Raw genomic sequence first — 23,471 nt, forward strand, 5'->3', positions numbered from 1 at the left:
GTAGTGGCAGCGCAGAGAGGGACTAGAACAGGCCTGGCAGGGAGGGCAGAGGCAGCCAGCATGGGTCCTCACCACAGGCTTCCCTGAGCCTTGCTTGCTTGGACTGCCCATGGGGGCCCGCCGTAACCTTGGCAGGATAAGGGCGCCCTGGGGTGCCCTATGGTTGCCATCTGCAACACAATGCAGGAGAGCTTAAGCTGGGTCGTGGCCAACTGCTTCCACCAGCTGCTGGAGGAAGAGTGGGACCCATTCAATCTCTTGCGTTAGGCCAAACTCTGGTGCCAGCAGCAGCTGCAGCACCACATGCATGACCAGGTGGTACTGACGGCTCCTGGCGACTGGGGTGGCCGAGTGTGGCCAGGCCGGAACCTCAGTCCCCAGGCTGGGCATGGGCTGCAGCTGCAGGGAGTCCCAGAAGGAGCTCAAGAGCAGCCCAGTGCCTGGTGTGCCATGGCCAGACAGCCCCGACTGGGTACACAGGTAGGAGAAGAGGGGCGTGGGGCTCAAGGCCACCTGGCCAGCAGCCTGTACTCTCCACGTGAGTCCGTGGCACTGTGCACAGCAAGGGTGGGAGCCCTGGAGACATTGCAAGGGTCAAGAGCATTCATGGCCGCGAAGATTGCGCCTCAGGTGGCCCTGGAGTCAGGCAAATTTGGGGGGTCGCGGGGCCTGTGCACAAGTCCAGAGCGGGCTGGTGCTGCGCAACCACCATCCCAGCCAGTGCACAGTGTGAAAGGGGACCGGCAAAAAGGGAAGGGGTGACCTGGAAAAGGGGGAAAAGTGGAGGGTGGGGCGCAGGGACACGAAGGGTGCAGGGGGCGGGAGGCAGAGGACATGGGCAGGGCTGCAGTTCTCCAGTTCTCCAGCTGACGCTGGCCTGGCAGCACTTGCAGTCCTGAATCACCCCTGATTGCTCTAAAACGGCATTCCTAACCCTGTCACCTCCAAGCTTCTAGATGCCTCCTGCCTCATCAGACCACAGCCTGGTGCAGGAAGCGGAAGGGCGCCTCAGAAAGCATTTCCACCTTACCCGCCCTGACCTACGGCGCTTGCACCTGCCTCCCCCTTCTTCCCTGATTGCTGAGTGAAGTGTGCTGTTGTCATGAGGTTACATGTGTAGTTGTCACTTTTGTAAGTGTTGAGCTTAGTTGTCACTGTTTTGAGTAGTGAGGTGAGGTGTGCAGTACTCATTGTTCAGACTGTTCTGAGTGTTGAGGTTAGGTCTGTGGTTATCACTGTTGTGATTACTGAGGTTAGATGTGTAGTTGTCACTGTTCTGAGTGTTGAAGTTAGGTGTGTGGTTGCCAATGTTAGGAATATTAAGGTTAGGTATGTGGTTGTCAGGGTTCTGAGTGTTGAGGTGAGGTGTCCAGTTGTCACTGTTGTGAGTACTGAGGTTTGATATGTAGTTGTTGCTGTTGTTAGTGTTGAGGTTAAGTGTATAGTTATCACTGTCCTGAGTACGGAGGTTAGGTGTGCAGTTGTCACTGTTCAGACTGTTCTCAGTGTTGACATTAGGTGTGTGGTTGTCACTGTTCTAAGTGTTGAGGTTAGGTGTGTCTTTGTCACTGTTCTGAATATTGAGGTTAGATGTGAAGTTGTCACTGTTCTGAGTGTTGAAGTTAGGTGTTTGCTGTCAGTGTTAGGAGTATTAAGGTTAGGTGAGTTGCTGTCACTTTCTGAGTGTTGAGGTTAAGTGTGTAGTTATCACTGTTCTGAGTATTGAGGTTAGGTGTGTAGTTGTCACTGTTCTTAGTACTGAGGTTAGGTATGTAGTTGTCACTCTTCTGAATGTTGAGGTATGGTGTGCTGTTGTGTGTTCTGAGTATTGAAGTTAGCAGTGTGGTTGTCAATGTTCTGAGTATTGAGGTTAGGTGTGCAGTTTTCACTGTTCTGAGTACTGATCTTACGTGTGTAGTTGTCACTGTTCTGAGTACTGAGGTTATGTGTGTACTTGTCACTATTCTGAGTATTGAGCTTAGGTATGTAGTCACTGTTTTGAGTACTGAGGTTAGATGTGCAATTGTCACTTTTCTGAATATTTGGATTAGATGTGTGTTGGTACTGTCTTGAATATTGAAGTTAGGTGTACAGTTGTCACTTTTCTGAGTACTGTGGTTAGATGTGTAGTTGTCACTATTCTGAGTACTAAGGTTAGGTGTGTGGTTGTCACTATTCTGAGTATTGAGGTTAGGTGTGTAGTTATCACTGTTCTGAATATTGAGTTTAGGTGTGCAGTTGTCATTGTTCTGAGTACTGAAGTTAGGTGTGTGGTTGTCACTGTTCTGAGTACTAAAGTTAGTTTTGCTGTTGTCACTATTCTGAGTATTGAGGTTAGGTGTGTAGTTAACACCGTTCTGAGTACTGAAGTTAGGTATGTAGTTGTCACCATTCTGAGTACTGAGGTTAGGTGTGTGGTTGTCACTGTTGTGAGTGTTGAGGTTAGGTGTGTAGCTATCACCATTCTGAGTGCTGAGGTTAGATATGTAGTTGTCACCGTTCTGAGTACTGAGGTTAGGTGTGTGGTTCTCACTGTTGTGAATGTTGAGGTTAAGTGTATATTTGTCACTGTTCTGAGTACTGATGTGAGGTATGCAGTTGTCACTGTTCTCACTGCTCTGAGTATTGAGTTTAAGTGTGTTGTCACTGTTCTGACTATTCTGAGTGTTGAGGTTAGATATGTGGTTGTGAATGTTCTGAGTACTGAGGTTAGGTATGTAGTTGTCATTGTTCATAGTAGTGAGGTTAGGTTTGCAGTTCTCCCTGTTCTGACTGTTCTGAGTGTTGAGGTTAGGTGTGTAGTTGTCGCTCTTCTTACTGTTCTTTGTATTCAGGTTAGGTGTATAATTGTTACTGTTCTGAGTATTGAGGTTAGGTTTGTAGTTGTCACTGTTATGAGTAGTGATGTTAGATGTGTAGTTGTCATCATTAGCAGAGCTTATTTGACCTGTTCCTGGCTTGGTCAATACTTGTGCACTGCTTCTGGGAAGCAGAGACTTATGCCTCTTCTCCTAGGTCCTCTGGAGGCTGAGATGGAATCTAGGTTCGAATCCAGCCTGGCTATAAAGTCCAGGAGACTTCTACATCCAGTTAGCCACGGTGGGGCTGTGGTTCAATGGTGGAATGCCAACCCTGAGCCTGAAGTCTTGAGAGACAGAGCTGAGGCCTGAGCATGCACACAAACATGTGTGTGTGTGCAGACACACACACAAAGTGTGAGTTCCAGCTCTATCAGAAAATTTTAAGAACTGGTACCTTGACTTGTGCAAATCATGACTCTGCCTTTATCTGTGCAGTCAATTTGCTACTTGAGAATCAGAAGTCAGTAAAATAAAGATGCTGAAAACCAAATGCTATTCCGTATGTCAGTAAGTGTATGACCTTATTTAAACAAATGAGATAATAAACTTTTGACCTTACTTTTTCTCAAATTAGACAAATACAAAGTTAAACGGGGCAAGGGTTCTCCATTTATTTACTTATCTATGTATTTTTGGCTGTAATAGTTGGAACTGATGGCCTCATTATTTTTCAGACATAGATGTCTCCCTATGCTTCTTACATAGCTGAGATTAGAAGTGTGTGCCATCATGACTTCATGTCTAGCTTCATTTTTTAAACAAATGAAAATGTTGTGTCCTTTAGAAGAGTGTGACACTGCAGCTAATACTGCTAATAAGCTGACTTTTCACTGTTTTATAATTTCAAATTATATTTTTGTCATGTTTTTTTTCTTATCATATTGTGGATCAAACATGGGCCTCAAGCAAGTCAAGCCAGAGGACTTTACCAATGAACTTCAGTCCTACCCTGAGTTGGAAATTTTAAACATGTATGACACTGGATGAAGATTTTTTATTTTTCCTGCTGTCAGCAATGTGAATTTATATGCACAAATTTAATTACATAAATGCATAGTGCTGTTTCTTTTTTCAAAACTTAAGTGATATAAAACTGGGATGCAGTCTACTTCCTGCTTGACATTGTAATCCAGTGCACTTACCAATTTATCTGTCCATTTAGAGTCTAGGCAAAATGGCTTTTGAGATCTATATTTAATTTTATAGTTAGAATATCTTTGTAGTTATTTTTCAAGTGCATTATAGCAGCAAGCACCACATTAATTTCCATCTATGTAGTTACTGTACTAAAATTATATATAATGAATGTTAGAGATCTACACAAATTCCTGTTAGCCCTGTTATGAAGGTCTGTGCTTTTCTATACTCAAACATTTTAAATTTAGTCTGGAGATTGAATGAATGCTTAGAATAGAGAAATGCCGAGCACTTCGGAATATGCTTTTTGACATACACCGGAAACATTAATCCTCCAGAATGTGGAAATCAAGAAGCTTGCCCAATGGAAATGGATGTAATCACTGTCCAAATCTGTACAGAAACCTTCCAGAGGCCCTTTGCTCAGTATATTCTTGAACCATCAGAGGCTGTTTCAGCTTGCTTTCCTCAGCCAAAATGCAACTATTTTATGAGAACTCTTGCTGGAAATTTTACTGTATACTTTTTCTTCTCTAGGCTTATGTTTAGATCATTGATCAAAATCCGTATGCCAGCCTTTAATTGGAAAGGGCTGGTGAAATGCAATGTTTGCATCACCTACTTCAAGCTGCAGTTCCAGCATGGAAAAGCAAGGTGGATTCACTTGCAGTCTTGACCTCTTTCAACTGATTTCTGGGGGAAAATATCTGTCACTATTAGCTTTGGTCTTTGGAAATTTCGAGGGAGAATGCAATGTTTTCATGATATTTGTAATTATCCTAATAAGTAGCCCATTCTATTTAACACTTTTCACCGGAAAGATCTTCGTGTATTTCAGAGACTACCTTATATTAAGATTCAGGACCAGTTGTATAATTAAAACTAAATTGTGGAGCTTGGCGCTGTTGGCTCATACCTATAAACCTAGCTACTCAGGTGGCTGAGATCTGAGAATTGCGGTTCAAAGACTACCTGGGCAGGAACGTCTTTGAGTCTCTTATCTCCAATTAACCACCAGAAAACATTCAATGATGCTATGGCTCAAATGGTAGAGTGCTAGCCTTACGCTGAAGAGCTGAGGGACACCACCCAGGCCCAGAGTTCAAGCCCCATGATCAACAAAAATAAGTAAATAATAATTTAACTGTAGGTTTGGAAGGTACTTTATTGGTAGAGCACTTTAGCATGTACAAGGCCCTAGGATCAATGTCTAGTATCACTGTAAAGGAAAAAAATAATTTTCTTGTAACTATGAGAAGCACTCAGTGTTTCACACCAGTTAACATAGCTGTTATGCAAGACACCACTTGGAAAAAATTATATTAACTGAAGTAAGCCAGGCCCAAAGAAACATAGGTCCCATGGTTTCGCTTATTTGCAATAACTAGTATATGTCTGAGACAAGTAGTAAAGGTCAGATAAGTTGATGTTAGGTGAAATGAATCTCAAGATAAGGATTCAAACGTTTTTTCTTTCTTGTAATTGTTTCTAACATATTTATAAGATGATTTCTTTGTTGCTTTCTATGTCACTCCCCCACGGTATAACCCCTACTTTCATTGTATTTGATGTTGGTATAATTTATGGAGGGAAAGGGAAAAACACAAAATTAACACACACACACACACACACACACACACACAATCGTTTAAATAGGAATACAGGTGGAGTCATTGTAACAATGAGATGTACAAGTCCTTATGTCGAAATACAAACTTTACAACTTTGGCTGGAGGGGGTGGGAGGTTTGGGAGATGGGAAGGGAGAGGAAAGGGAAACAAAGGAGGGGGCAACAATGCTTGATAAGAAATATACTCATTACCTTGCCCATGCATTTCAAACCCCTCAGTACGGTATTTTTACACAATAAAAATAAAAAAGCTGGGGGTGGTGGTACATGCCTGTCAGCTATGTGGGAAGCATAAATAGGGGTCCAGGCTGGCCTAAACAAAAGCAAGAATACAAAAGTAACAAAATAGCTGGACGTTAGTGGCTCACATCTAAGATCTGAGGATCACAGTTTGAAGTCAGCCCAAGCAGTAAAATCCATTATATTTTTTCTCTAATTAGCCTGACTAGAGGTGTAACCTAATAGAGAAGCAGCTGTAAAAACATAATGGTAAGTAAAAGCTCAAGGTCCTGAGTGTAAGCACCAATACTGACACCAGAAAAAAATGAACAAGTAAATAATCAAAAGGGACTCGAAGCGTGGTTCAAGTAGAGTGCCTTTGTAACATGGCTACAGCCCTTAAATTAAGCCCTAGTACAGCAAAACAAAACAAAACCAAAACAGATGAGTGTACTGTATTCTTTTTATTTATTTATTTATTATCTATTTATTTATTTATTTACTTTATTTGTGAACATACTGTACAGAGGGGTTACAATTACATGGGCAGGATAATGCGTACATGAAGTTTTAGACTAAGGAGCTAATTTTAGAATAGGGATATAATTAGGGTTTTGATTTAGCGTTATGAATTCAGACTCCTAAGCAGATTAAAACAGATTCTTAATTCTATGATCTGCTAAGTAGACTATCATGAGACGAATGAAAAAAAGTCTAATATGATGCATGATACCAATCTATGGAAAGTTGTCTGGTGTGAAGTGTGGCATAGCGCTGGTGCATTCTGTCTCCTGAATCAGGGCAGAGCCTTCTACAAAGGTAGCTATTATTTATCTTATGCCTCCTGTTAGCAAGATAGTTCTTTGTCTAGGGAGTCAAGGTTCTCAAAGTGTTTTGACTTCCTGACTACCAAATTCATTTAGGACCTTGTCCTAAACAATGTCTTAGCCAAAGAACATGGCTTTATAAGGCTGGGGTGATGAACCTGTTTTTGCCAAGGTCCCTTTGGATATTTATAACCCTTAATGTACCAAATGATTTTTCAGGTCTTAAATGATCCATGAGTCAAATGTGCCTCACCCCTGCTAGAGTTGATTACATTAAGTAAATAAAGCACATGTAGTAGAGAGCAGCTCATCTGAAGGGGTGTGCATGTGGTGACTAACTAGAAGGGACACATAAAACAGCAATCTACAACCTGGTGGATCTGCCACAAGGTTTGAGAAAGTTCTGGAAAAGCTCACTTTATTTTTGGTGATTATTTCAAATTTTCTCCGTAATGGCTACTTATATATGAAAATCCTCTTAGATCAGAACTATATTTTTAAAAGGTTTATGTATTTTTTTCTCTATTCAGACTTTTATTCAATAAAAAAATGAATTTTTTTTAATTTAATTTTATTTTATTTGAGAACATACTGTACAGAGGGGTTACAATTACATTGGCAGGATAATGCATACATTTCTTACCAAGCATTGCAGCCTCCTCCTTTGTTTACCCTTCACTTCACTTCCCAGCCTCCCCCCTCCCCCCCACCCAATCATACTCCCCTCCCCCCCCACACCGACATTGTAAAGCTTGCTTTGACATGACATTTTGTAATTCTCCTTGTTACAACAGGTCCACCTGAATCCTTAAACGACTTGTTTGTCCCCATCTCCTCCACATGTTATACTGACATCAAATAAAGTGAAAGCGGGGGTTACACTGTGGGGGAGGGACATACAAAGCAACAAAGAAATAATATTATAAATGCGTTAGAAACAGATGCATGAAAGAAACGAAAACATTAAAATACATATTTAAGGGTTTGTTTTCCTAACATCACATTTTTGTTCAAAGGCAAAAACCCATACTGCAACCATTTTTAAAAATTACAGAACTTTAAAAAGTACAATTGAACATGTCAGATTTGAATACAATACATCTTGATTACTGTCACCCTTTCATCATTTCCTTATCTCCCAACCCCACCCAGCTACCTTTTCTTAAATAATAAGTAGGGTAGCCTTGAAAAAGATAGATTTTTGTGACATGAAAATCTGTGAAATAACATATGTAATGGTAGGGGCACAGGGATATGAGACAATGTATTGACCTTTTCTTTTTTTCTTTTAAAATAATTTGATTTATAAAAAACATTGCGGGGCTGGTAAGGTGGCTCAGTGGTAGAGCACTTGTCTTGCATGCCTGAGGCCCTGGGTTTGATTCCTCAGCACTACATAAGCAAAAAGAAAAAAGCCGGAAATGGCACTGTGGCTCAAGTGGTAGAGCACTAGCCTTGAGCTGAAACGTTGAGTTACAGCACCCAGGCGAAGAGTTCATGCCCCATTACCGGACCCCAAAAATTGCAAGAATTATATGAAATATTCTTTTATACCCTTCATCTGGATTCCCTAATTATCAACTTGTTAACATATTTGCTTTATCATTCTTTCCTTTTCTACATACATACTTTTCTCTTTGTCATTTGAAAGTACGATGTGTGAGTGTCAAAAACAATTGTTAATATTAATATAGCACTGTTACCTGATTCTTTAAATTATCTGATTTGCATTCAAATTTCATGAGGTGGTCTACGTTCTTTAATCAGGAATAGAGTGTAGATCAGTTCTCTTTGTAACACACACCATGGTTTGTGTTTCTCTGATTTCTTTTTTCCTGGAGGAACACTGACATTTACATTTGGTAGGAGCACTAGAAGTGGTCTCCTGTTAATGAGTCATGTGAAAAATATGCAGGGAAGTGTCATTTTGTTTTTCTTATCTTGGGCCTTGAAATTGGTCTGAGCACAGCTGTCCCTGAGCTTTTCTGCCCAAGGCTAGTTCTGTATTACATTGAGCAACAGCACTACCTCTGGTTTTCTGGTAGTTAACTGGAGATAAGGATCTCATGGACTTTCCTGAGCAAGCTGGTTTTGAACCACAATTCTCAGATTTCAGCCTCCTGAGTCGCTAGGATTACAGGTGTGAGCCACTGGCACCAAGCTCTGGATTCTTGAACCATTTGTTATTTTCTGTCTTTTGTGTTTGAGTTTGTCAAATATTAAACTTCGTGAGTACAAGATTATTTCATTTCATCAGGTTTTAAAATACAGAAGACCTGGTATGGTGGTTTACACCTGATATTCTAGTAATTATGAGGCTGAAGCAGGATAATTTCAAGTTCATATCCTGGGTTAGATTAGGAAAACCACGTTTCAAATAAACAGTAAGCCCAAAACAACAACAAAAAAAGCAAAGGGGAAATGAATATGGAAAATATTCTGTTTTCAAGCATTACAGTGTACCAGAACACAGGGATGTTTTTAGGCTTGGTTTCTATCATTAATATATTTGAAAAGACTTTTGTGTTTTATTGTTATCTGATTTAGATTTCTATAAATATAGGACTGATTTTCCCTGATGTTACTTTCCATATATGTGTTTGCTGTTCAAGTTTTGGGTAGAATTTTTTTTAAAGATTTCTGTTTTACAAAAGACCTAGAATAGCCAAAGCAATTATAAGTAAAAGAAACAACACAGGATGGATCACGATACCAGATTTCATGCTCTACTACAGAACCATAATAACAAAGATAGCTTAGTATTGGCACAACAACAGACTCGAAGAACAATGGAACAGATTAGAAGATCCAGAAGTAAAATCATATACCTATACTCAGCTGATATTTGACAAAACAGCCAAAGACATACAGGGGAAGAATTATTGGTGCTGGGAAAACTGGGTGGACACATGCAGAAAACTAAAAGTGTACCCCAACCAGTCTCCATGCACTAGCATCAACTCAAAATGGACTGCAGAACAGAGTAGGAGAGACACTTGAACTTACAGGCATGCATGAACTTCCTGAACAGATTCCCAGGGTCACAACAAATTGGAGAGATACTTGACAAATGGGACTACCTTAAAATAAAAAGTTTCTGCATAGATAAAGAAATAGCAACACAACTAGAAAGACAGCTAACTAACTGGGAAAAATATTTACCAGCAATGTATCAGAGAAAGTCCTAATATCCACTATATACAAGGAACTTAAGAAACTACCCCCTCCCAAATCTATCCAATCATTAAATGGAAAAGCAGCTAAAGAGAGACTTCTCAGAAGAAGATATAAAAATGGCAAAGAAACAGATGAGGAAATGTTCACCACCTTACCACAATGAGAATGGTCCACATCCTAAATTCAGCCAAAGACAAATGCTGGAGGGGATATGGAGAAAGAGGAACCCTACTGCATTGCTGGTGGGAATGTATACTAATACAACCACTTTGGAACGCAGTCTGGAGGGTCCTCGGAAAGCTAAATATAGACCTCCCCCATTACCTAGCTATACCACTCATAGGTATCTACCCTGAGCAACAAGAACCAGGATAGAAAGACACTTGCTCCTCCACGTATATTGCAGCACTGTTCACAATATCTAAGATTTGGAAACAACTCAGATGCCTCACTACAGGTGAATGGATCAAAAAATTGTAGTACCTATATACAATGAAATATGCAGCCATTAGAAAGGACAAAATAATGTCATTCACAGAGAAATGGGTAGAACTAGAACAAATCATTTCGAACAAGGTAAGCCAAGATCAGAGAGACAAATGGCACATGGCTCCCTGATATGTGGATTTTAAAACCAAAATGCAAGGATATGACAAAATAAACAGGACTCAAGAAACAAGGGACCACTAATTTGTCATATCATTTCTAAATGACTCCATATTCTTGACCATATATATGATGTATATATATGCATATATATTCCATATATGTGTGCACATCTGAGGGAAGCTAGGAGGAGGACACAGAATCAGAGGGTAATGGGAAAACACAAAACAGAGGGGCCCATCAGCTACATCAGACATTGATGAAAATGAACTAAGTAACTGAAGGGCAGCAATGGGAGTGAGGGAATGAGAGGGAAAGAGGGAGCAGCATACACTAAACAAAAGGAAAGAAAGGTACATATCACCCGATTTGAAAGAAATAGTTGTATTGTCAAAGCTTATGCAATTCACAAACTATAGACCATGATAATGACAATTTTGCATTGTGAAGGTTAAAATGTGTATATGACTTTAACTAAGTATTACTATTGCACAATAGTGAGAAATTTGTGAATTTCATGTAATCATTTAATCTCAATAAAAACTATTTAAAACATTTTTACCCTTTGGACTATATTCCAACAATTCATATTGTGGCATGATTTCTTTTCTGTAATTCTATGTCTAGTCCAATTTCCATAAGGGATTTTGATAGGTTAAAAATAATTTCTTTTTTTCTCAAAATTATATTAAATGCTAATAAAGAAAATTGGAAAAGAATAGAATTTTAAATCAGAAAAAAATTCCTTTTTAAATTTGTTTTGGATTTCGTTAGAGGATGGAAAAGCCAATGTAGAGAATTTATTTAGAATAGTCTTTTATATGAAAAGCAATATTAATCATCAGTACTTTGGCATTTCTTTTCAAGAAAAGAAAATTGTAAATGGGATCTTTTGTTTTTTCTATTGTGGAAAGAATGGCTTTTCTTAGCCATGAGAAAATGATAGTATAACGTTACTGGTGCAAGTATTGAAGCTCTGGATTAATGCTCTGGATTTCTTGATTTCATGATCCCTTTTTGTTTTGGTCAGTCATGGGGCTTGAACTCGGGGTTTGGGCCCTCTCTGCGAGCTTCTTTGTTCAAGGCTAGTGCTTTACCATTTTAAGCCACAGCTCTACTTCTAGTTTTCTGGTGGTTCATTGGAGATAGTGTCTCATTGACTTTCCTCTCTGGGCTGGCTTTGAGCTGTGCTCCTCAGATCTCAGCCTCTTGAGTAGCTAAAATTACAGGTGTGAGCCACTGGCACCTGGCCAGGATCTCTTTTAAATAAGTAATTTTATTTTATGGCAAATGTTTTGAAAAGCCTTTACACATAAAAAATGTTAATAAACAACTGTTAAAATAATTAAAATGATGTAGTCCTTTAGAACTACATCTTAGGAGATTATAGCCTAGTAGAAAAAAAGGAGGTTCTCAGAAAGCAGGAGGATGGGCAGAAGGGAAAGTGGGCAGGTGATTACACACCAGAGCCTGATGGTGTACCACACCATCCAGGAGACTGGATGTGGCAGAACACAGGCAGAGGCTTGGGTTCTCTTATCATATGGCATTGTCACCTTTTCCTAGACCAGTGGACAGGTTTGATGGAGACAGGCAACTGAGATGATGTGGAGGCCCAAGAGGGGCATGTTAAGCAGAGGCAGAGGTGGTCCCGGGAACAGAGCTTTTGATGAATTTGACCAGAGAGGGAAACGAGATTTTGAAAGATACAGTGAGAATTATAAAATCTAAGTCACTTTATAAATACTATTTTGCACATAAGTTTCAGTAATACATGAATGTTTATTATGTCTGAATATTTAACCAACTTCATATCAGTATGGTATTACTCTGTGAAAGGCTGATCCTGGGACAACTTTTATGGTCCACTTTTTCTGATGTAGAAATTGACTAGAGTGTCAATTGTATGCTAAAGGAATACTCTTCATTTCTCTAGAGCTACTAGAACTGAAACAGCATGTGTGGATATGTATCTCGTAGCTGGGGATTAGGTAAAGACACCAGGTAAGGAGTGAATTTGTGTCCTCTGAAAGCCTATGATGAAGTGAAAGTCTGTGTACTTGTATTTGCTTATATTAAGAATTGTGATCGTTGAATTATGCTTTATAATTAGATATCCCTAAGCAGAGACTGTTTTGGAGCTTTGAATTACTGAGATAATTTTTTTTGGTATAAGTACCTAGGTGAAAACTTTTTGCTGTTATTAGTGATGGTGGTCGTGGGACTTGAACTCTGGGCCTGACTGCTATCCCTCAGCTATTCAGCTGAAGGCTAGCTCTCTACCACTTAAGCCACAGCACCACTTCCAGTTTTCAGTGGTTTATTGGAGATAAGAGTCTCATGGACTGTCCTGCCAGGGCTCGCTTTGAACTGCAATCCTCAGATCTCAGCCTCCTGAGAAGCTAGGATCACAGGCCTGAACCACCAGTGCCCAGCTTCTAGGTAATAATTTTTAAAACAAGTTTGCTCTGTTGCATTTAGATTTGAAACTGTTTTTAAAGAGCTTTTTAATTTTATATTTGCTAAATGATTTGTGACAGATGTCTACATACTTGCTGATGCCCTAACAAGTATATGGCGTAGCATATTTATGTATGTCTCAAGAAGCTTTCTAAATACCCATATATTATATACTTCTCTGAGACCTTTCAGAGTTCTTTTAGCTTCTTGGTATTGCATCTTACTTTATAATCATTTGTAGATGTGGGTTGCAGCTCCAAGAGAAGTTTCTCCTGTATTATGCTCCTGTTAGACATTTCTCTATGGCTTCATGATACTTTAGATCTTTGCCAATTCTGCTAGTTAGAGTAGGTATTTGTTTGCTTTTACAGTAGTTTTGGCCTTCATGGTGTCTGCTGAGAAAGTGATAGGATATACTGTAGGGTAAGGCACGGTGTAGAGCAAGAAACTGTGTAAGACCACCTTTCTGTAAATTAGAAAACTTGATGCATCTGTATTTCTATTTTTCTTCTTTTAAAGAATCTAAGCTTTTTATGCAATCTTGTTTTTATTTATTGTTAGTATTATTCTGGAGAAAGTTCCAGGGTGACCTGGAGTTCTCTGTGTCCCAGGCTGGCCTCTAACTTGTGAGCTTGCTACAGCCACCTCCTGAAAGCTAGTGTTCCACTCTGTTCCACTATGCCAGACAGAACTTCTTTTCCTTGAGTATCTGTTCTAAAAGACAAATGTATAAAATAATAATGCCAAAAGTAAAATTAGGTTTACCACAATTCTCTTCTATGGAACCGGAACAGAAACTTTTTGAGTGGTTGCTCAATCTCAAATTCCGTAGTTTCAATGATCTCTTGTTTTACTGCAATTACATGTACGTATGTATGTATATATACATATATACACATACACACATAATATTTATATGTGTGTATGTAGAGCTGGCTGTGCCATTTGTGGGGCTTCCAAGATTGGTGTTAGGAAGACATGTCTTGTGGCATTCATTTTGGTTTTGTTTGTGACTAATTTAGGTGATGCTAGTTCATAAATAAGTCTTAGAGTAAGATATTTTTGTGTGTGCAGAATCTGGGGCTTGAACTTAGGGCCTGGGTACTGACCCTGAGCTTTTGTGCTTAAGGCTAGCACTCTACTTGAACCATGTATGTCTTCACTTCTAGATTTTTAGAGATAAGAGTCTCACTGATTTTCCTGCCCAGCCTGGCTTTGAACCACAATCTTCAGATCTTATCCTCCTAAGTAGCTAGAATTACAGGTATAAGCCACCAACAACAAGTAAGAGTCACTTTTTGTGGTTGTGGTTGTAGTTGTGTTTGTTGTTTAATTGTTTCTGTAGTTTTCAGAGCTGATGTCTGAAGTTAAATTTTTGCACTTGCCAGCAAGTTTTCTTTCAATGAGTGAAGTCCCCAGTCCCTGTTTTTTGTAATCAGCTGATGTGCAGTCAGTGCTGTCATGTGAACTTTGGATCTGTGAAGAAGTGAATGAGAAGTGATGTGCAGTCCATCCCTGGCTCATGCCGAAAACACTGGCAGTAGTGAATAGAATAAAGGACAGACTCACGTGACTAAGTAGTTCTGACAGTTTTGAGTTTCCTTCACAGGTCTGGCATGGAGTGTCATCAATATCATTTAAAAACATAGTATTTTGATAAAAGCTTAATAGACAACCACACATGAGTTTTCAATAATACTGCCTTAGAGTTTATATGGTTGAGAGCAGGTAATTGTATGTTACCAGGTAACATTTGATGAAACTCCATCCACTGTTAGAGATTTGGGTTCAGTGTGAAGGCTGACTACATTTGAGCTAGGTACTAAAAGCCTTGAAATGTTCAACAGCAATTTTGGAGCCTAGTCACCCAAAGAGGCATGCTTTTCTCTAGCATAACAAGTCAAGGTATAGACAGAATCTCTTGGGCTGTTTCTTGTAATGAACTTAGCATTGTCAGTTTGCTTTCAGCAGAACATTATTTGTCAAAACAAATTGTTGCTCATCTTTGTAGATTTGATCAAATGGTTCAATAAGCTGTTAGTACACCATGAGTTTTGAATTTATGCATAAAATAATTTAGGTCAACACAAAGGGTAGATTTGTGATTTTTCCTCTCTGTAAAATCAGTTCACTGCTCAAGTTTAATAAATGCTGATTTTTATAGTCTCAGGTGTTTGTGTTTCCCTTTTTCTCTTTCCCCACATCTTTTTAGTCATTAATTGCCAAACAGTACAAACTGTATGTCTGTAGGGTTTTTATTGTGTGTGGGTGCCTGTCCTGGAGCTTGGGCTCTGGGCATGGGCACTGTGCCCTGAACTTTTGTGCTTAAGGTTAGTGCTATTCTGTTTGAAGCAAGCAACAGCTCCACTTCCAGCTTTTTTGGTAGTTTGAGATAAGAGTCTCATGGACTTTCCTTTTGGGGCTGGCTTCGAAGCACATCACTCAATCTCAGACTCCTTGGTACTTATGGTTGTAGTCACCAGCCATTGATGACTCATTTTGTGTTTTAATCTTGGTTTGTTTCATGGCAAGAGAACAAAGAAAATATTAAAATAACTTAGCATTGCTATTTTGCTAGACTTTGGGACTACTGGGTGCTTAAAAATGAAGTGACCCACTGGGGTCTGTCTGATGGGTAGATGTGAGCATTTATGAAGGGGCTTCAACTAGGTGTGTGTCCTTTAATACATCAAATACATTTGAGTTAAGATCTTGTTTAAAGCCAGGCACCAATGGTGCATGCCTGTAACCCTAGCTACTCAAGATGCTGAGAGCTGAGGATCACGGTTGGATGCCAGCCATGTTAAGAAAATTTGTGAGAAATAATCGTATAAATGCGTTAGAAACAAATGCATGAAAGAAAAAAAATATTTAATTACATGACTCAGGTTTCATTTTCCTAACATCACGTTATCTGACCTTTTCTGCTTGGCTCATACATTTACTAGATATTGCAAATAAGGGAAAACTTGGGACCTATGTTTCTTTGGGCTTGGCTTACTTCACTTAATATAATTTTTTCCAAGTCTTTCCATTTCCTAACAAATGGGGCAATGTCATAAGATTATTTCTTTGTTGCTTTGTATGTCCCTCCCCCACAGTATAACCCCTGCTTTCACTGTATTTGATGTGGTATAAGTTGTGGAGGGGAAGGGGAAAAACAAGTCGTTTAAATAAGGACACAGGTGGACTCGTTGCAACAATGAGAAGTACAAGTTGTAATGTAGAAAACGAACTTTACAACATTGGTGAAGGTGGAGAATTGGGTGGGGGGCGGGGGGAGGCTGGGAAGGGATGGGAAGGGTAAACAATGGAGGAGTCTACAATGCTTGCTAAGAAATGTACTCACTATCTTGCCCATGTAATTGTAACCCCTCTGTACATATTTTTATAATAAAAAAGAAGAAAGAAGAAGAAAAAGAAAAAAAGAAAGTTTGTGAGATCCTTATCTCTAACCACCAAAAAGCTGGAAGTAGAGTTGTGTCTAAAGTGGTAGAATCCTAGCCTTGGGAAAAATACCTCAGATGCAGTAGCTCGGCCCTGAGTTCAGGCCCAGGACTTGCAAATAAAAATGTAAAGAAAAACATCTTGTTCATAGAGTAAAAGTTTTTAATAAGAGCGCAGATCTGTAGCCAACTGATATTTGATAAAGGAGCCAAAAGACACACATTGGAGAAAAAAAAAAAAACTCTTCAATAAATGGTGTTAGGAAAATGGGTCATCCACTTAGGATACTGAAAATGGGCCTTTTGTCACCTTCTAAAAACAAAAACAAAAACAAAAACTCCAAAGGTACAGAGAGCTCAAAATGAGAACTGAATTTTTAAATCTACTACAGAAAAATATAAGAAAACTTATGAAACACAGGTAATTATTTTCTGAATAGGACTCCAGAGAATGGAAATAAACATGGGTAAATGGGACAGTATCAAATTAAGAGTTTTTTTCAAAGCAAAAGAAGCGACCAGAATCAAGAGACAACTCAAAGAATAAGAGAAGAATCTTTGCCAGTTATCCAACAAATAAAGGATTGATATCCATACTATACAGAGGACTGAAATTAGACATAAAAAACCCACAAATAATGTAATTACATAGTTTAAAGAAGAATAACAGGATGGCTAATAAAGTCATCAGGAAATGTCCAACAGCCTTAGTTATAATAAAGAACATGCAAATTAATACTGCAATGAGATTCAATCTACTTCAGTTAGAATGACAGCCACCAAAAAATGCCGGCAAGATGTTTTAGAAAAGGAATCTTTATAGTCTTTTGGTGGGAATGTAAACTAGTGTAATCATTATGGATATCAGTCTAAAAATAAACCCTTCCAAAGACTCCACTGTACTAGTATGAGGCATATGTCAATAGAATAAATCAATATACCAGAAAGATGTCAGAATAACTCATGTTTATTACAGCACTGTGTACAATAGCCAAATAATGGAATCAGACGGCTGGAATCTTCTTCTTCTTCTTTTTTTTTTTTTTTTTTTTTTTTTTTTTTTTTTTTTTTGGTCAGTGGTGGGCCTTGAACTCTGGGCTTGGGCACTGTCCCTCAGCTCTTCAGCTTAAGGCGAGCATTCTACCGCTTGAGCCACAGCATCACTTCTGGTTTTCTAGTGGTTTATTGGAGATCCGAGTCTCACGGAATTTCCTGCCTGGGCTGGCTTTGAACCTTGACCCTCAGATCTCAGCCTCCTCAGTAGCTAGGATTACAGGCATGAGCCACCGGCGCCCAACATTGGAATCTTCTTGAATGATAAAGAAGAAGTGGTATTGATGCACCATGGAATGTTACACAGCCATGAAGGAAAATGAAATCATGTCGCTTTCAGAAAAATGCATATAATTAGAAGACATCATAATGAGCTAAGCTAAACAAACAAAAAATCCCACAAGATATATGTTTTTTCTCCTATATAAAATCTATACCTAAAAAGCATATGTATTTGTAGACATGATTCTACTTTTATTATTATGGGCAGACATACAATTTGAGTCTACAAGTCTATTTAAGAGGAGAAGGGGAAGGGGAAAAGAGAGTGAATAATTTTGAGATACATTGTAACTATATGTGAAAATTACATGAAAGCTTTTGATCAATAGCAAGTTGGGGGAGAGAGAGAGAGGCTAGGGTGGAGTACTAGTAAGAGGGTTGACTAACTAAGGGGAAAGAGAACGAATATGGTTTAAGTAGATTTTTCAAAATAAAACTGAAACCTGTTCAAATTGTTTTGAGAAGAGGGAGGATAACATTATGTGTAAATGTCACAATTGTAACTATTTTATGATAATTTTTTAAATGCCAGGGACTTGTTGCTTAGATCTATAGTCCTAGCTACTTAGGAGGTTGAGATCTGAGAACTACAGTTTGAAACCAGCTCAGGCAGATGAACCTGAGATAGATATTCTGATCTCTAGTTAAACAGTAAAAAAAAAAAACCTGGAAGTCAAGGTATACCTCCAATGGTAGAGTGCCAGCCTTGAGAGAAAAAGCTGACAGAGGTGAGAGAGAGAGAGAGAGACACCCTGAGCTCAAGACCCAGAAACCTGTACAACAAAAGAAAAAGCAAAACCAAAGTGGAAGTTAATACAAATTTATGGCAAAAAGAAACTGTGAGATTAAAAAAAATGGTTAGTATTTTTTTGTTGTTGATCATGGGGCCTGAACCCTTAGCCTAGGCTCTGTATCTCAGCTATTTAGCTCAATGCTAGTGTTCTTCCACTTGAGCCAAAACACCACTTCCAACTTTTTCTGCTTATGTGGTGCTGAGGAATCGAACCCAGGGCCTCATGCATGCTAGGCAAGCACTCTACCACTTAGTCACTTTCCCAGTCCCTGTTACTAATTATTAAAGAGATGCACAGAGGGTTCACCATTTCATAAGCAGATAATGAATATATTTCTTTGGTGGCAATTTCTCCCCTTCCTTTGCTCTCTCCATTTCCCTCTACCATCTCTACCTACCAATTGTATAGTTGTACAGTTCATTTTCCTGATAGTGTCTACTGAGTATCACTGCTGCATTTGTTTACCCTTGGTTCTTCCATTTCTTTGCCTCTTCTTACCCCCCCAAAGACAGTTAAATGAACAAACAGACAAAAAACAAGAAACAAAGACCAAAAAGTAAAAAACAACACCTTCTTCATCAACAATGGGAAAAATATTAAAAACGTGTTGCCATTTCCTGGCATTCATGTTGATAAATATTATTTTACAGGTTCACTGGCACAGAGGCATTCATTGCACCTTTGGGTCCCTTCCTTAAGAGTACCTCCTTTAATTGTATGGGTGTTTTAAAACAGATTACAGTTTCTACATGCTTAAAACACACAATATTTGAGTTGAGATGTATTTTATTAATGCAGCTTAATTTATATGTATTTTAAAACCTTAAAAAGCCATCATTGAAAACTTTATATGAATTTTGGGAAAGTACATTAACTGGATACCTCTCGGAACACTGGCTGGTCTCAGCCTTGTCTAAATAGTGATTTAACATTGCTGCTTTCAAAAATATATAATGTGTACTTCTCAGTTATAGAAACTCTAGATGAATGAATTCAATACTATATCCCCAATAATGTTTTCTTTTTACTGACAATCACAACTGCTCTTCTTTTTGATGTTGCTTCCTTAGAGGAATGTGAAATGTTCCTTGTCCCATGTGTTCTAATATGTGAGGATAACTGTCACAAGTTATATTTTGTTATAAAAATAGCATTTCTTAAGTATTACTGTGTGCCAACATCTGCTCTTTATAGAACTGTGTATTAATTCACTGAACTCTGAACTGCTCTGAGCAGTTAAATCTTAATTTTCTCACAAGGAAGCACAGGGGTTAAACAACTTATTAGTAAGTACATGGCCAGAATTAGAGTCTAACTGTGCACCAGACAGAAAATGATAAGAATGGTTAATTGACATTCAGCTTACCATCCTGTTAGGGACTTCCCATAGCTGGGAATAGGTTGCTCAGTCCTATAATCCTAGCTCCTCAGGATGCGGAGATCTGAGGATTGAGTTTCAAAAGCCAGCCCAAGCAGGAAAAGTACATGAGACGCTTATCTTCAAGTAACCACCAGAACTGAAAGTGGCAATGTGGTTCAAATTGGTAGAGCGCTACCTTTGGCAAAAATGCTCAGGGACAGCCCCCACACTCTGAATTCAAGCCCCACAATGGACACACACACACACACACACACACACACACACACACACAGAGATAAAGAGAGAGAGAGAGAGAGAGAGAGAGAGACAGAGACAGAGACAGAGACAGAGACAGAGACAGAGACAGAGACAGAGACAGAGACAGAGAGAGAAAGACAGAGAGAGAGAGAGAGAGAGAGAGAGAGAGAGAGAGAGAGAGAGAGAGAGAGAGAGAGAGAGAGAGAGAGAGAGAGAGAGAGAGAGAGAGAGACTAAAAAGAGAAGATACTGGTTCTGTCATCTTGAGGATTGTCAGAAAGATCACTGACGATTTCCCTAGATAGAATTGATGGAACATCCACCTCATTCCTTCCCTTCATGAAATGAAAAGGTTGAGGATATCTTTGCTTCCTTGCTATCTTGTACAAGGGTTTGAACTGAAGGCTTCAGCTTGCTTGCTTGTCACTCTCCCACTTAAGTTATGCCTCCAACCTAGCTTTTTTTGTTGGTCATGGGGCTTGACCTCTGGGCCTGGGCTCTGTCCCTGAGCTCTTCAGGTCAAGGTGAGCACTTGAGCCACAAAAACACTTCCAGTTTTCTAGTGGTTAATTGGAGATGAGTCTAACAGACTTTCCTACCTAGGCTGGCTTTGAACCACGATCCTCAGATCTCAGCCTCCTGAGTAACTAGGATTACAGGTATGAACCACCAGCACCCGATCCAGCCTAGCTTTTGCTGGTTATTTGGGAAAAGTCATATTGCAGACTTGTTATTCTCAAGAGCTCAATTCTCCTCTATAAGACTGTAGTTATGAGCCACCGTGGTCTAGCTGAGTAAGTATTAATACAAGATATCTATCTTCTATTGCACGTTGTTTCCAAGTGTATTTGTATAAACAGTGAAGTTTTTGCATATTTGTGTGTTAGGCTAAATTTGCTTGCCTCACTCATGTCTGATTAGTAAGTTTTACTTAGTTTTAGGGCCCACTTTCTTTGGTTCACTGTATTTTTTTCCCTAGGTTCAGGTAGAAAGTGGAAATGTGTATGTGTGGACAGGTGTTTTAAATATTCTCTTGGAATATCACGACTCTTTTTATAATCTCCATTGCCCCCTTACTCCCTAAATCTCAATGTAATACAAAGGTGAAGGTTTATAGATACAATGCAGCAGCCTTGTGGTACCTTGAAGCCCCGCAGGGTAATCACATGGACCTCTGATGGGTCTACGTGGGCTGGTTATGAGGGTCTTTCCAGGATGCACATTTAGAAGTGACACTCCCTTTCTTGGTACCGGAAGCAACTGGTGCCACATATAATTTCTACTCTCTCATATTTTCCTTCAGTGATATAAACAGGACCAGGACATAGAAAATACTATGTTTTATTACAACAATATACATAACTTACATTATTTCAAGTTTTAAAACCATTGTAGTGTTTTGTGTACAGTAAGTATTCTTTCTGTAATTCCTTTTTTTTACTTTTGAATGTAACTGAAGTAATATAGTTTGTGCGTATTTTATCATTCTAGTATAACTTCATTTGCAGTACTTACATGCAACTATTTTTCAAATTCTGAGATTTAATACTATGTTTTTGGATAACAATTTTATTGTACTTTTATTTCAGTTTGCCATTATGGCCTTATAAATACAAACAATAAAATCCATTCTTGCTAGTATGGAGTTCAATGTCCTTTGGAAACTACTGACTCAGGATATAACATTGTGCATACACTAATGTGTATCACCTTATTTACAACTGCTCCATAAAATTAGTAGTTCAGATGGCAGCCTCTTCATCTGGCACACTGGGCCCACTGGGCATGCTGGGGCCTCTGGTGAAGTAAAAGCCTAGCTGCAGCCTTCCCACCTTCTGCAATGCCAGTGGACTGTGGGAGAAGACATGCTGGCATGCTAGGGCAGTCCTCAGTGGGTGCCACAGCACAGAGCCAGCTGCAGTCACTGGAAGCTCTACCTGGACATGGCTTACATGGCACGGTGCCACTGAAGAACTCTAGCACCTGCCTGCAGGCCCAGGGCCTGGATGACTTTTCCCTGGTATCTCACACTGCATTTCATGATGGGGATGACTGAATCGAAGCCATTCTCCAGATTTGCTTGTACATAGCCTTCTTGGAGTAGGGGATGACTCTGCTAGGCTGTGAGGAGAAAGACAGGCCCAGAGATAGTTACTCCAAATTTTGTACCCAGGTGAGTGTGGCAGCTTCCTTCCCTGCATCCTCCCGCCGGTTCAGGGTCCCCCGCTCCTTGTCCATGGAATAGATTTTATGTAAAGAGAGCCCCTTCCTCAGACAACAAGTTATATTCTGGGTTTTGTAAACATTCTGTATTTGAGCATTCCCAATGTTTGGCTTTTGTATTCTTTCTTGTAAATTCTAGTGAAATTTGGATTTTAGGTGTTGAGGTATGGGGAAGAGCAGCCAGATTATGAACATAGTTTCCTACAAGCTTTATAGCTAAAAAGGAAAACATATTCTCCTCCAAAACTGCCTATCAGTCGATAAATTAGAGGGGAACAAGGCTGTTTTCTCCTAAGATCAAATGTGCTAGTTTTATATGCATGCTTTATGTGTTCAAAATACAATTAAGTCGGCCTGGGAAGGTGGCTCAGTGGTAGAGCACTTGCTTTGCATGCCTGAGGCCCTGGGATCAATTCCTCAGCACCACATAAGCAAAAAGAAAAAAAGCCAGAAGTGGCGCTGTGGCTCAAGTGGTAAGGTAATAGCCTTGAGCTCAAGAGCTGAGAGACAGTGCCCAGGCCCAGAGTTCAGGCCCCAGGGCCGGACCCCCCAAAAAATACAATTAAGTCATTCCCTATCTTGGATATGATTTGGCAAACCTAAGAGTTAAGTGTCCTGGGAGCTAGAGGCAGGATATTTGTGAGCTTTATCCAAAATGTGGGAGGGGGGAGAGGGGGAAGGTGTTAAAATCTGTATATTATTTTGTAGAATCAAAGTAATACAAAATGAGGATGACAAAAAATCTGTCTGGTCTAGATCTCACATGGTGCCTTTGACATGGCACTTTTGCCTTTTTTTGGCTGTGGTTAGGTCCACCTGCCTGGTGGGTAATTTGTCTTCAAGGAATCATGGTCCTGAAGTGGGACCTGGATTACCTAGTGGCAGTTGGAACCAGTCCAAGGACAGAACAAAGACCACTTCCAATGCATGGCTCCTTAATTCCTCATGCAAGTAGGATTACCAGTGAAATTTCTTGAATTTGACTCCAGAAAACAATCACTGAACCAAAAGGAAAGGCCACCAAACATCTTTCCTATTCCTCCAATCCCTCCTTCCTTGGTAAAGTGCAAAATAGTTTTGCAGGTTTTGGCACACAAACAAATCACCCACCCTCCCCTGGTAAACTAAGTTGCAATTGA

The 23,471-nt window shown here is 39.5% G+C and overlaps 1 protein-coding gene across 1 annotated transcript; it reads right to left on the reverse strand.

Annotated features, from left to right (window-relative positions):
- Positions 1-1,144: 1,144 nt before the first annotated feature.
- Positions 1,145-22,347, reverse strand: LOC138807697 (GATA zinc finger domain-containing protein 14-like). Its single transcript, XM_069993479.1, has 3 exons — positions 22,265-22,347; positions 2,007-2,982; positions 1,145-1,537 (listed from the first exon to the last, which is right to left on the reverse strand). Exons 1-3 carry the CDS (start codon positions 22,345-22,347, stop codon positions 1,145-1,147), a joined length of 1,452 nt encoding a protein of 483 aa, XP_069849580.1.
- Positions 22,348-23,471: the final 1,124 nt, after the last annotated feature.

Source organism: Dipodomys merriami, unplaced genomic scaffold (assembly GCF_024711535.1).
Source record: "Dipodomys merriami isolate MVZ:Mamm:240054 unplaced genomic scaffold, mDipMer1.0.p SCAF_428, whole genome shotgun sequence".
Classification (NCBI taxonomy): Eukaryota; Metazoa; Chordata; class Mammalia; order Rodentia; family Heteromyidae; genus Dipodomys; species Dipodomys merriami.